This window comes from Erithacus rubecula (genome assembly GCF_903797595.1).
Source record: "Erithacus rubecula genome assembly, chromosome: 8".
Lineage (NCBI taxonomy): Eukaryota > Metazoa > Chordata > Aves > Passeriformes > Muscicapidae > Erithacus > Erithacus rubecula.
Genome location: NC_136659.1, coordinates 3,786,025 through 3,800,760, shown reverse-complemented (window position 1 = coordinate 3,800,760; position 14,736 = coordinate 3,786,025). Strand labels below are relative to the sequence as shown.

Sequence of the window (14,736 nt, the reverse complement as noted above, 5' to 3'; positions counted from 1 at the left end):
TTGCTCTCTCTTTTATACTTTAGTAACTTTATCCCTTGGAAAAGGTCTCCCCGAGCGCATGGAGACCATGCGTGTGGAGGGGGTTAAACCCATCCAGATCCTTCCATTCTCAAGCTGTGCTCTTGTTGCCAAACAACAACATTTCAATTGTGATTGGTACAAACAGTTGGGTTTCAATGGCAATCTGTCCCGTAGGTTTAAGCCCAGTTTTTACTGATGCAACTTGCTGGGTGATTACTGGCTTTGTTATTTACTGAGAGAGAAAGAAAGGAAACAAAACAGTTCGGTGGACTTGTTTTTTGTCCAGTCTGTAAGTCAAGAACTCTCTCTGGAGTGTGTTTCTCTATTTGCTTTCCCTACAGGGAAATTAATAAATTAGGAGTAAAAATGAAATCTGTAAGTCCAAATCAATACACAGCACCTACATCTCCACTTCTCACTTTCTGAAGAAGTAGGGGAGGTTGTATGTGACCTGTTGGTTTGCTGGGCTTCTGTGCTCACTGGGAGCCAAGGCTTCCAGCAAAACCTGCTAATACTTTCACCCCTAAGTGAAGCAGAATTCATGATGTACAAACAAAAGGAAATCAGTGGTTCAGCAAATTAGCAAGTAAGAAGTCAACAAGAGAAGAAACAGACAAGGTTCAGATCCTGTTGTAGCTGAAGTAGTTGGGACAGTTCCATTAAATTCAATGGAGCCAAAAGGATTAATGCTGGCCAAGGTTCTGGCTCCTAAAGCTTTCCCAGCTGCAAGTCTTAGTTTAGGCAGTTGCCAAGAGGTTAACACTGTGATAGCAGAATGAGAAAGTATTTACATAATTTTATATCTATATATACCTATATTTAAAGAACACTTTGCTACTAGTACTTTTGTCATTTTTAAATCCATAATTTTAACCCAAAAGTATTTCAGAAGAGCAGCAGAACCTCTTGAGTAAACTACAGACTCTTACCCACTCCTAGGCCACTTACTGTCCTAGAAGAAAGTTTAAATGTTATTTCTAAATGCTTTTTCTTAAAACTTAGGGTGCAACTAAAAAAATAAGGCTCCCAAGGGTCTCTAAGAAACCAGTGAGACAACACATAGGCATGGAGTAACAGAACATTAACGATTCTAAAAAAAGGTGCTTCATAAGTTAAGGAAAATAAAAACACAAAGCCTCAAACTTATCACGGAAGGCCCTCAGACTTATGAAACTAAACTGCTGTAATGTGGTACAGTGTTGAGACATAAATTTCTTTTTTTTTTTTTAATTTTTAATTTATTTACATTCTAGAGGGGCAATAAACACTGAACCCAGGAAAACAGCTCATCCTTGAAGGTAGTTTTGAAAGGAATATTGACTTTGATTCATGCTCCTAACTCCCTACCAGTTTTGCTTTAAAAAAAAATTGTTCATTCTTTAAAACAAAGTTCCCTCCCTTTCCTCCAGCCACTGAAATCTCACACCATATCTTCACATTAGAAAAAGGCTCTCCTCTGAAATGTTTTTACCTATTCCTGTGAAATTGCAGGTGAGTGGCATCTTGTTGGGACTTGAAAGCACCTGGCATGGTTAGTGATAGCTCAAAAGAGGACACGGTGTACAACTGACTGAGACAGACACAGACTGCCTTCCAATTCCCACAGAAAGCAAGGCGGGTCACTCCCCAAAAACTGATGGCCACAACAAACCCTTCTTTTACCCATTCCCTTCCTTCTTTCCATTCTTAGCGCTGGGGCAGAGCGAATGAGGTTGGGTCCACAAAAAAAAAATAAGGTTAATAATAATAATTAAACAACGGCAACAACAACAACGGCAACAACAACAAAACAGGCGTCTCAATGTCTGAGGAAAAGTGGGATTGTAAGTGCAGTATTTCTTCATGTGCAGTCCTTGTACTTCATGGAGTCCCCTTTGGATGAGAAGGCCTAGCGGAATGTGTGCTCGCCCCGCACTATGTGCGACGAGAACTCGTAGCGGTCCTGGCTGCGGTAGCCACAGATGTTGCACTCCAGCGGGTCCCGGTAGCCGTGGCAGCCCATGTGGATGGTGTACATGACATGGTCCAGGAAGAGGACGCGACAGTGCTCGCACTTGAAAGCCCTAATCTGCTCCCCTTCTCCGTTGATCACCTTGTACATATCCTTGAAAGAGCCCTTAGAAGCTTTTGTGACATCCAAAGGCTTGGCCTCCTCCTTCACATAAGCCGGGTTTGGCTTTATCTTGGGGGTTAAGGCAGCATTTCCTGGGTAGGACTGGCGGTCGTCGTGGCTGCTGTCTGAGTCAGTAGAATCCAGGCAGCTATTGCTGGGGGAGCCCTCTCTATCCTGGATTCGACTCTTTGGTCTGATGAGGGAGATGGGGCCATCCATGTTGTTCTCGTGGCTGTCGGCTGTTTCCCTGCTGACGGGCCTCTCTATCCTGCTGGGATGATAGACCTGAGCGTAAGCTGAGCTGATGACCGGGGCCACCTCTGCGATTGTGCTCGGTGTGTGCTGCATCAGGGGGTGAAGTGCCTCAGCTCCAAGGTAGGTGATTGCATTGGTGATGGCTTGGTCCATCATGTGAGACTGCATCAGCTCAGCCTCCTTCTCGTAGCTTAGGTTCATATCAAAGGGGATATCTGGATAGCCAAATCTCATGAACTTTTCACCTAAGAGATAAAAGCAAATGAGTGAGCCAAATCAACACAATCGCTGAAATGTTTCATTGCAGAAGGGGTGGGGAGGGACAGAAACCCCCTGACTTGGAGTGAAGTTATTCAAGAGTCTAAAGTTAATCTCCTTCTCATGTATTACTGACCTTCTATAAAGTTCCTGTCCTGAGATGGGTAAAACAGTAACCTCACCAAGAGCTTTTTTTTTTTTCTTTAATTTATTCCAGGTGAAACATGTGGTTGCAGAAACTTTCAGAGCAATTCCAAATCTTCAGCTAGGCCTGACAGCACCCACACTTCAAGTTAGGAAATGCATGTTAACTGGTAGATAATGGATTGAAATATTGAGGCCACTGGAGTTCTGACAGAGTATACCATTAGAAATACTCCCCCTGAAATTCAGGGGACATTTTTACATGTCCCCCACAATCTGAGGTGCCTCACACCTACCTTACAACAGGTCTGCACAGTGAGAAACCTAAACAACAGGTGCATGGTGCTTGTTATGGTGGCACATTTAGAGCTACAATATGTAAATCCTTTAACCAGCAGAAAAAACCCCAAACGTTAAATGAGAGCACATGGCCAAAAATGAAGAATGAAGCCATTTGCAGGAGCAGTGGAGGCTGTTCTTTGCAGATTTCCTCCCTCAAAGAAAAGATTTTATTCTTTTTGGACTGAGAAAAAACCACATACACACACCCCTCCCTTCCCAGTGTCTATTTAAGCAAGAAAACAGAGAAACAACGTGTATAGCTTAGTTCCACTTGGTAAAAGGCAAAAGCACCTTTCACTGACACAGGATAAATTTATACATAATGATGCTGAAGCTGGCTTATTTATCAGTGTGAATCCTAACCCACATCCTTGTAACCTTTTTACATCAGTGGCATGACAGATGTGCAAAACCAGGACCACATGCTGGTACATCACAGCAGTCACAGGGCACCATGTCATGCATGACAGCTCTCCTTGGAGGTGAACAAACTGACCACTGCCTACAGCAGGGCTCAGCTCAGCAGCACTGCTTTTCCAGTGATGGCTTTGGAGTGTCAGGACAGGCAAAGCTCATGGAATCACTTCTTTTTAAACAGAAAAGGTTATATGTATATGATACAAGATACACAGGCTCCTATGTGTTCATACATGCAAATAGCTAGTTGTTAACAGCTAACTTTTAAAGCTGATTTTATGAAGTCTGATAAATAATTTTGGTTGGTTTTCATTGTCTTTGTTACTTCACTTCCTTGCTACATAAAACCAGGGTTTTTTTTTTCCAGTAGCATAAGTTAATAAATTCAAGAACTCATTACTTACAAGTGGTTTGGCTACTCAAGAATTAAATTACTCAAGAAGCTTCTTCTATCACCTTTTGCCAAAACTGCTTGGAACACAATGTGTATAAACCACTATAAGAAACAGAACTGTAATCCCAAATCTCTTCCAAATTGCATTAGTACATTTCAACACAGCTATCACTCAGCATTTTATTTTTTACTATAATAATTCATTCCACTTAGTGTGACTTATTCTAAAGTGATGCATGGAGAACAACCCTGCTGTCCTTAGAGATGATGCCTCACTTCTGCTGGGGAACTTAGTCCTGATTATCAAGGTAATGAAATGTGAGTCTAAAGTAAAGTACATGAATACTCCTACTCTCTTCAGCAATACTGTTCACATGGCTGGACACCATACCTCATTTGTGTACCTGTGATATGTACTCAAGGATGGTCCTGGTAATCTACCATGACCTGTGGAAGATTCTTGTCATCAAACATCCTCTTTGCAGTGTTTTGCTGTGCTCTGCCAGTCTGTGATGGCTGTGCTGCCACAGGCAGGAGGAACAGCTCTGCAACTGCATGTGGCTCCAGCCTCCCATAAACAGTGCAGCCCCTTCCCTGGTGGGGACAAGGGGGACTGAAAGACAGCTCCAGGAGGCAAGTGTGCCTGGTGCCCATGGGTGTCTGTAACCTTCTCTGGCCAGCTGTGTCATTCTTGTGTTTGGATAAAGAAATGGATCTGGTGAGGGTCTGATCCAGCTGCCAAACACACTGTCAGTCCTTTGTAGGCTTTATAGATCAAGAAATATTACCCATCCTTTATGGGCTACTTGGATAAATGATGCAAACCTTATTTTGATTCCTTTCATCATCCATGTTTAGTTACTCCAGCACAGACAGCAAAGAAAGCTGTAAATTGCCAGTGACCTGAATTATTTATTCCTTTAATTATGAACCAGTTCCAAAGATGTCAGAGCCTGAGAAATGGAGTGTGACATAAAAAAGTAAAATAAATGATAACATGGGAAGGAGAGGGTATAAAACACAGAGCTCAGAAGTAACCAATAGACCAGTACGACGTGGTTTCCAAATTAAATTCCTCTTTAGCCAATTCTGTACTTAAAATCAACTGATCAGACCAATCATTCTGAATTTTCATTTAAACTATGCTCAGAGTCTATTCATCTTTGCCCTACATTAGCGAAGTAGAAGAAAAAAACATTCTCCCCTCTGGCCATATGACATTCAAATAAACCCCAAAACGGGTATTTGAATCTAGATCAAAGCACACAGCCACAGCTGTCCTGTGATACCTGCAGTCCATCTCATCAATATCTGAAGCAGCTGCAGTGCTGGACCCTTGGGAGAAAGCTACAAGAAACCTTGGAGAAAGCCATTCCAGCATTTCCCCCTGGGGAAGTTTCTCCCTGACCCCCATTAACCAGAGGCTGACTGTAATTTGGCAGCTGGCTGATCTTCATCTGCTCTGAGACGCCCGTGTATTTTTAATTCTTACTCTAACAATCATGGTCTTATCGTAAGCCACATGAATGTCTCCTTTTGCATCCTGCCAGTTCTTAACCTTGGTGACATTGTGAGAGTAAGCTCCCAGTTCCAACTGAAAATACACGAATCTGCTTCACATGGCTGGCCTGAAGACTGCTGCTTTTAATTTAACAGGCGTCTGCCTCTCCCTCATTGAACAAGAAGCAAAAAGAAGTGCTCACACTCCTGCACATCACAAGCTGTACTTTCTGCCTCCACTATTTCCACTGTTTGGTAGGACTAGAACCTCAAGAGCAGATATATAACCAAGTCTCTCACAAAGAAATGAATTCATCCTATTTGCTGTACGCTGTTACCTTTCCTCCTGAAAATTCAGCCATAGGAGAGGCTGTGGTCCATAACCACTGTCCCTTGGAGATTGCTGATCAGAAAGAGCAGTAAAGCATTGATAGATGTAGCATGCAGAGATTTTAGCTTATGCTTACATGACCTTCTCATAAACACCATTAAGTTGTTTTGGACAGGTGCCATGCTTGCAGTATGCACTGGAAAATTTCCTGCAAGCAACAGAGCCATTACACACTCTTCCTGACAGAGCTGAACAATATTTAATTGGGGAGAAAAGAGGAAGAAAAGTGAGGTCATGGTGGAGGGGAGAAGAAGAAAAAAAAAAAAAAAAAAAGGCAGCCAAGTGAAGACAACTGTTAACTAAAGATCAGAAAAATAAGATATGGTAAATACAAAAGGGGGTACTTTTTTTTTTTTTCTACATATGTTATACGTATTTAAAAAAAAAGGATTTATCTAACAACAAAGTAGAGTAACCTGCTGAAGAGAGTAGTAACGTGGTATAGCATCTATTAGGCAAGGATTTCCAGTCAGTAAATTTACCTCTGAACACAAGAACAATATATGGTCAATGGTGCATGAGTGGACAAGTAAAATCACCTTTCTGGTCTAAAAATACAGCAACACAGGAAATGCTGATGTCTCCCAGGGTTCCCCACATGGGATGGATCGCTGCTGGCCTAACCTTAGCTCAGCATTGATATTTGGGAATGGTCAGCTGACCAAGAGCAGCCAGGTCAGTGTGTCAGTGTCCCCAGGTGAGCTGCTGCACACTGCTGGCCCCCTGCTACTCCAAACCATGTAACTCACTTACAGCCACCTTCAGGGCTGATTTAACAAATCCATCTGAATCTTCATTTAGCTGAGGGGCAACAACTTTTCTAAATGGCTGTGCTAATTGCTTACAGTGCTCTGATCCTCTCTGCAAGTGTCCTCAGTATATGCAGAATGAGGCACCCTTAAGCTCTGTGTGACTGCCCTTCCAGGGAGTGAGGTGGAAAACGTCTATTACATGACTTCAGAGCCTGAAACTCACCCCAAACAATTCTCTGTTCCAGCTTCCCTCCTAAGAAGTTCTGCATGGCTTCAGTAGCAGTAAAAAGAAGCTTTAAGTTACAGCTCAAACCAAGTAAAATTCTCTATACTGTCACCAGTTACAAGCTGAATAATTTTTATATGTCAAGACACAAGGCAAAATATGAATTCTTCAACTAGGATTCTAAATCTAGTAACCAAAGGCCACCCAATGCTGTTTCATATTTCTGAATTAAGAAGTTTATTGTGTGCAAAGTGCTGCACCCAGAACAAGAACTTCTTCCAACACAAGGGATGTGATTTACTTCCTCATGCCAGTATTATCAGACCAGTTGTTGCCAAGTGTCAGGAATTTAATACAAATTAGAAGTCTTGAGATACTTGCTGTTTGTTTTTTTTACACATATGGAGACAGATAATTATATGACAGTCTTAGCTTGTTTTTGTTTTTGCTTTTTTTTTTCTGGAATAAGGAGAGGGAAGATGACAAGTCTAAATCTCAAAAGGGCTAGAGAGAAGTTTTAAAATACTACAAACAATAGCATTAAGTAAAAAGCTCAAGGTTTTGTAAGGCATTTTCATGATAGTGGACTTCACTTTTGAATTCTCTGGACTAGTAAAACGAATTCAATAATTATCATGATTTCTTGCTGTGATTTAACCACCTCCATTGCTGCATCAGAACCAAGTGGTGAGAGTGCTAGTTTTCCCCTAGTTCCTCTGGCTATTACAAATAGCACATAACCAACACCCATGCACTAAAAAGAATAAAAGGCTCATTTCCATCTTACCCACAAACTTCTGTGGGGTGGAGCTTTTACGTTTTCCCATGTTGCTTGTCAGCTTCTCTATAACAGCAGGTCTCTCAAAAGGCACCACAGAAATATTGTTGTCCATCACAGGCTCTTGTTCCTTACAATCTTCCAGAGCAGGTACTACATAAAAGTAAAAAATGGCATCAGACAGGTCTGGTCTACACTTCACAGACAGCACAAATCATCTGAGCTCTGCTGACTGTGCAACAGGTGCAGCACAACATAAAGCAAGGTGTGAGAACACATTGGGCATCAAGACAGCAACACCTGGAAGCAGAGCACATTCACAAAATATCTCTCCTCAGGAACATCTTATTTAGCAGAAATCCAACTTTAAGCATTTATAGAAGGGCTTGTTTATTTCTGGACACTCAAGATCACCACTGAGGAGGGAACACTTTTGAAAACACACTCTGTAGGTGACATTTTGTGTTATTCTCTCTTCACCTATTTAGTGTAAATATTTAGTTATCATTCTTTGTGTATTCCCCTCACACTTACAATATAGCATAATTACTCTTATTATATTACCAATCTCAATCATGAAAAAAAAAAAAAATCACACAAGGCATTGATGGGTTGTGTTTGCTGGGCCTGGCTGTGTGCTCCCTAAGACAAAGGGTTCTTCCAATGAAGGATCAGTTTCCTAAACCATATTTCCTCTCTTCACACTGTAATGAGACTGTAAAATCAACACACACTGTACTGGAATTACAAGATTAATATCACATGGAAATTCCCTTCAGAATCATACACAGAAACTACCATTTTTTAATTAATATTTTATCCCCTCAAGCACAGATCTAACAGTCTGCAAATAGAGGTTTCCTGCACCTTATTTCACATCATCAGGCATCAGGGATCACCAGGGAGAATCCCTGTGCTAACTGCATCAGGGGGAATGCTCATACATTGTATTTGAGACAAAAACAAAAAAGCAGTAACTTCTGTCTTTACTCATTTTACTCTTGCGATTTTTTGGTTTAGGGAACAAGATGCTAAAGCTAAAATGTAGGAATTGCATAGGCTTCTAACCAGAGTAGTGAGCCACTTGCACAGGGTTTTATGCCACTTGCTGATATAGGCATTCTTAAGCACCTCCAAAGTACTTTTATTTTGTTGAGCATCCTCTTACAATCATCTTCTTACAATCAGTGGTACCAGACTGTGGATCAGGCCTGGAGAGTCCCAGTCATTTGCAATATATATCAAGTGTGTAGCTCTGCTCTGCTGCTATGAGTTTAATACCAGGTCTAATAATCCTGCATTCATCCTCAGAAAGCAGCAAAAAAAACCACGAGAGGGATCAGCCACCAGTCCATGTGTTGATGGGATGGTTGGGGTATAAAGAATGGATGGCAGAGAGTGGGGTGATCTGGCACAGAGTTCCTACAGTTTGTAAACTGAGAGGAACCCATTGCATTCTGTGTCTTAGATCAGGCTCCCAGTGAAGTGCTGGGTATTGCAGAGGTGGCAGAGAAGGACTGGCACCCTCCTGCTCTGCCAGCCCTCCTCCAGTCTCTCACCATGGCAGCCTTTTGTGTCACAGACACCTTTCTCCCAGACAGTGCCATAAATGAACACCACCAGCCCACTTTCCTCCCATGTAACTGCACTGCCTTCAGGATCCTGACATGGAATAATCACCCCCCTGCTCCTAAACACAGCTGTTTGCTAGCACATAATATACAAGAAATGGGGTGATAAAAGCCTTGTCTCTGCCTTCTTTCTAGTAAGGAAGAGCAAATACCAGGCAATTTAAATACAAAATAGAGTATCTGCTCAGGTGAACTTCTCAATTCAAACATCCATAATAAGAAAACATGGCAATTTATTCATTTGATTCCATTTGTGCCTCTGCTGCTATGGAAAGCCGAGTACTTTGAGGCTTAGAATCTACCATATGCTGTAAAATGATTTACTCTGCTGCTTTTTTATTTGTACAGGATGCTCCCCCTGAGAAACACAATGGTTTCTCATTTACAAGGCAGTCCTGCTGGCATCACTGAAAGGGAGGGGAAAAAAGCATAAATATAAAATAAATCTAATGTTGCAACAAAATGGGATGCAGTGTTCAAGTGACCTAATTAATGCCCAGTACAGACTGGGAGGCCTAGAATACTTTAACAGCTAAGGGTAAAGCTTTAAGGTTAATTGAGCACCATGCTTGGTCAGGAGCTGTCTGCACCACTCAGGTATTTACCAAGGAGATTTGGGAAGAAAGGAAAGATGGTGTCTGCTGATTTTCACTGGGAACTGGCACCTGAGTGCTCTTTCTGGCTTACCCAAGCTCTGTGGATGCATGCACAGGCACACACACACTGTGAATCCCAGGATGTTACTGCCATGGGCCATGCCCACCTGGGTGCCACTTCAAGGATCCCCAGCCTATAGTGCAGAGGACACACAAAGCTGGTGGTGTGGTACAAGGAAAGTGCTCAATCCCTCCTAGGAACACCTGTTCAAGGCATCCTGAACCAGTTCAAAGCTCCAGATTACTTTAACAGCTATCTGAATAAGCCCCCAGTGTAGTGACATTTGTATGGTCTTATAACAATTAAGTAATAATTAAATAATTCTGCTGCTGGGCATATGTGTGTAAAATTTCCTACACATAATTTGAAACCTTTCTTCCATGAAAAATGAATAGTGCTAAAAAAGACATCTGCTCTTCTCTAAGTCAGGCAAAAATCCTGCTTGGACTCATTTGAAAACTAAAATCATCAACAATACAAGCATTTTCTTTTCCATCTTTCATGCTGAAGGTACTTTTCCCCACCTCAGAACCCAAGTCTGTAATCCAGGGCACTTCTCTTTTGCAACAGAATCACTGAATCACACCAATATTTGTGGTATGACAGAAATATGTTACCAGAGTGTGCTTTGTTATGCAGATTTCCTGGGAAAAGGGAAAGAAGGAAATAGTCTAGTTTCTGAAACCATTTAAACAGCAGGCAGAACAGGACCAAACAGATGAGATGTCTCATTTCAGAAAGCCAAGAAGTTAAATATTACATTGACAATTCTAGATAGGTTATTTTTCATTTCAATTTTAAAACCACACAAATAAAGGACACGTAGCCCAGCCTCCATTTTTCAAAGGAAAAAAAAAACAAAAGAAGAAAGGGGAAAAGCAAACTGATCACACACTACCACCAGTTCTCAACAATCAGCTGCTCTGTAGTAGAAGCTCGAGTACACATTTACTCAGCAATAAATGCAATTCCTTTTTTGTTGTAGTACATCCTACTTCATTACCTTGGTAGTGAGAGCAACCAAAGAACAGCTGACAGGATATAACTAGCTCAGATACAGCAACTCATTTTATGCTGAGCATTTACAGTCTCAGCTCAGGAAGGTTTTTTTATTCTAAAAATCAAACTTCCAGCCCAGGAAAAGCCCACGCTTGAGTATGTTTCTGTTCAGGGATGTTCTTCACCAGTCATCAGGGTGTGCTCCTGGATTGTCCATGGAAGAGTTCACCACCTCTGACACTGTCAACACCCAATTGCAGTTAACAAAAAGTGTTGTTTCTAAGCTTAAACTCTCAATTCATAAACTTGGATAGTCTTCAGAACAGTCTTTCTTTTCCTGAAGACATTGCTTTTTAATCATAGTGAATATCTTTAACTTTTTACTTCTTAATTTGTAAGAAACTACATTAACTATTAAAAAAGTTTATGCTGTACCAGCAAGGAAAGAATACTAAAAAAAAGAGAAGTAAAAAAATTACCCAGTGTATAACTTTTGTGTTTTGCTGATAAATATTTTGTGTGCAGACACCAGACACTGGGCTAAGTCTCAGCTGGTATAAATTAGTATTACTCCATCAACCTCAATTTCCTTTCTGAGGCTCACAATATTGCTATTTAAAAGAAGTGTGTGTGTGCAGAGAAATGACAGGAAATATTCCCATGGACCCTGGTGGGAAGTGTCCTGTGGGACCAGCATTTTAACGATGTTTTAAGCAACTATGTAAGAGGGAAAGACACAAGGCCATTGTGTGTTTTATGTGGAGCTGGCCTTTGAGCCTCACACAGCCTAGGGCTAGGCTTCTTTCTCCTTCTCCTGAAAAGAGCACCCTTCTCCATTCCCCTGGAAGAATTTCTCTGGACTTTTGGCTTTGTGGCAGTGGAGAAGAAGACATAACTGAGTGTAAACCATAGCTAGCCTTCAACATTTCTCCCTGTTCCTTCCTGCAAAGGTCATGTTCTTGGCATTCAGGGACTGTCCCTTTTGTCACCTCCAATACACTGCTAGCTAGGAGACTGCAGACTAATTTCTCTTTCCAGAGCCAGCACTGCTTAGCTGAAAACTTTCAACAACAAAATCATGGGATCTGTCTTGCAGCATCTGTCCTGCTGAGCAGGGAACAGGAACACGAGGAGGGGCAGCTCAACAAGCAACTGGCACCCTTCAAGAGGATGGAACATGACCCAGAGATTTGTACATCCCTACCCACCCCCCAAAACTAGCCCCCCTTCCTCCTCTCTTGCTTCCCCTTGTGGCTTCAGTCAGGTGATCTAGCCATCTGCAAGACAGAGATAATTGAAAACACCAAAGTAGATGTCTATAGCATGCCTGTAAAATTGAGGGATTGAGCACAATGCTTGAAAGAAATCCAAATCCTCTAGGGGCTGCTTCCAGTTTTCTGGAACAATTAGTCCCTGCAGAAATAATTTGGATCAATGCTTAGTGTTGGCCAATGCTGGTGCTGTTAAAGCAGGAGAAGCAGGATGCTGGTAGGGATAAGAAAATCCCCACATCTCCCTATTCTGTGTGCAATGGTGAAGTTGTGAGCAGGAGTCACACCAAAATACACTCCAAGGCTTCAAAATGCCCAGCAAAAAGAAAACACCAAGTATTTGGAAAGAGAGTCAAAGCTCTACCTCAGTGGGATGCAAAATAAAATTCTCCAAAACATACTCTTAGTCATCCTGAGGAATATGACTTCCATGTGGGACATGAGAGACAAGGAAATCAATACAATTTTTTCAGGGTTAGTATAAGGCCTAACATTAAACTGAGTAATCACTTTTGTACTCTCCCCTGATGTCTTTAGAGTCCCAGGGAAAAGTACTTTGCTGCAGACCTCTACAGGCTGGTGCTCATGACCCTCATGATGAGCTTCAGAGGTGTGAGTGATGCTGGGATGTGAGCTGAGATTTATTCCTGGCCCCAGCTGAATCTGGAGCTCCCTGTTGCTGCCTGTCCTCGCTGTGCCCTCACTAAACAACTAAATGAAGACAGTGGATCAAACATCCCCTTAAACATTCACCAGGGGAGGCACAGACATATTTGCCCGGAGGAGAAAGAGGCACTAGCTGAATTCAAAGTGCTGCTTTAAGCTAATTTTGTTGAGAAAAGTGAAGTGGTTGTGTGAACACTTCTATTTTAAGCCCAAGCAAAGTCAGTCAAGCTGTAAATAAAAGAACTGTCCACATGGGATTTGCACTGGTTTAACTTCAGGTGGTAGAAAAATCAATGCAAGGTCAATCACTGCAGCTTCTTTGGGCAGACAAGGTTAAGGACTTACCCTTCTTGTCATGGCATTAGGCAGCTTAGAAAAAGTTTTGGATTTCCTCAGAAATTCTAATTATTTTAATTCATAATTTTAATTAAAAGCCATCTAAACCCAGACACTGGGCAGCACTGGGGAAGCTCCTTCACAACAGGATCTCAAACATCCTGGCTGTCATAGCTCCTGGCAGCCTCCAGTTATTCCCTAAGGAAAGACTGACTGAAGACATCTCTCCCTGGTTAACAAGATAGGCATGAGGAGTGTGTATTTTGGTGGGAATCAATTCAGTGGTTCAACTCCTAACTGACCAAGCCCACAACAGGTACAAAGGGCAAAGCCCTGAAATCTGCCTTTTCACTGATTTTTACCAGAAAAAAGCCACCTCAGGCACATAATCACTTCAATATCTTTAAAACATCCATGACATTTTAAATGTTGACTTTAGTCTCCAGGGTGTCTACAAAGAGAGCAATTACTTAACAGAGCTGTATGAATATTTTGGCAACGTGTACTAAAACTATCTTATGTGCCTTTATAGGCTTAAATTGGTCATGGGAAAGTACTATTTAAAAATTTTGGAGATTTCTGTCACCAAAATATAGCCTATGAATAGGTTTTATTTCAGCTTGCATTTAAAGTTTTTAAAAATTATTTTACAGAAAAGATTTGCAGATGAAGCAGCACGACTCCACTCAATCATGATAAGCAAAATGGAAAAAAAAAAAAAAATTGGAAGTGCTCTTTTGCCTTTTAATTTACACACAACCTAACTTTTTTGGTATTTGTAGGTATATAGTAATTTTTAATCAAATGGAAACCATACCGTTTTTATATTTTCTGAACAGTAAAAAATTTTAAAGACTTCAAGTACCAAACATCTAAAGTCAACTTTGAATAGTTAAAAGAAGTTCAGTTTTAGAAGAGTTTGTGAGACATTAAGTTTGAATAAAATTATAACCATTTTTGGACAGCTACTGTTTAGCATTTAGTGCTACAGATAAGCCTTCAACCCTGCAGTCTGAGACATTATGCTCATTATCCATACTAATAGCTCCAGAAATTTCTGAAAAAGAAATTCACGGAGTTTGACATTTCTTGCTTTCAACAATCTTCTTGGCAATCTTCAGTCCTTATGTATATTAACACATGCAGTGTTAGTTAACATACTAATACTAGCAAATGTAAATGCATATAAACATTTTTTTTTGTTATAATTACTTTCTACAACACTATTGAATTCCATTCTACTCTAGAGATTTTTACATCCATCCCTCCCTTTTCTTTGGAGGGATAAGATAATATTACAGAGGTAGAAATAATGATTTCTGAATACCTCTGCCATCCTTATCTTTTCTAATTATCACTCACTATCAGGAAGGAAGGGGAAGAGAATCATGCATTTTATTCACGGCTTTGACTCCCAAGATAAAAAGGACATGGAGCTGTTGGAATGAGTCCAGAGGAAGCCTTGGAGATGCTCCAAGGGCTGGAGCTCCTCTGCTCTGGAGCCAGGCTGGGGCAGCTGAGTGTGTTCACCTGAAGAAGAGAATGCTCCAGGGAGACCTTAGAGCCCTCCCAGTGCCTAAAGGGG

At 41.2% G+C, this 14,736-nt stretch overlaps 1 protein-coding gene across 7 annotated transcripts in view; it reads right to left on the bottom strand.

Moving 5' to 3' along the window:
• Nucleotides 1-1,592: 1,592 nt before the first annotated feature.
• IKZF2 (IKAROS family zinc finger 2) overlaps nt 1,593-14,736 on the bottom strand; it is a 107,765-nt gene continuing 94,621 nt past the window's right edge. For all 7 annotated transcript variants that reach the window (XM_079311398.1, XM_079311397.1, XM_079311402.1 and 4 more), the window contains 2 exons: nt 7,601-7,744; nt 1,593-2,634 (listed from right to left, as the gene is read on the bottom strand). In XM_079311398.1, the coding sequence (XP_079167524.1) occupies nt 1,910-2,634; nt 7,601-7,744 (869 nt within the window). In that variant the 3' untranslated portion in view covers nt 1,593-1,909. The remainder of the gene's footprint in view (nt 2,635-7,600; nt 7,745-14,736) is intronic.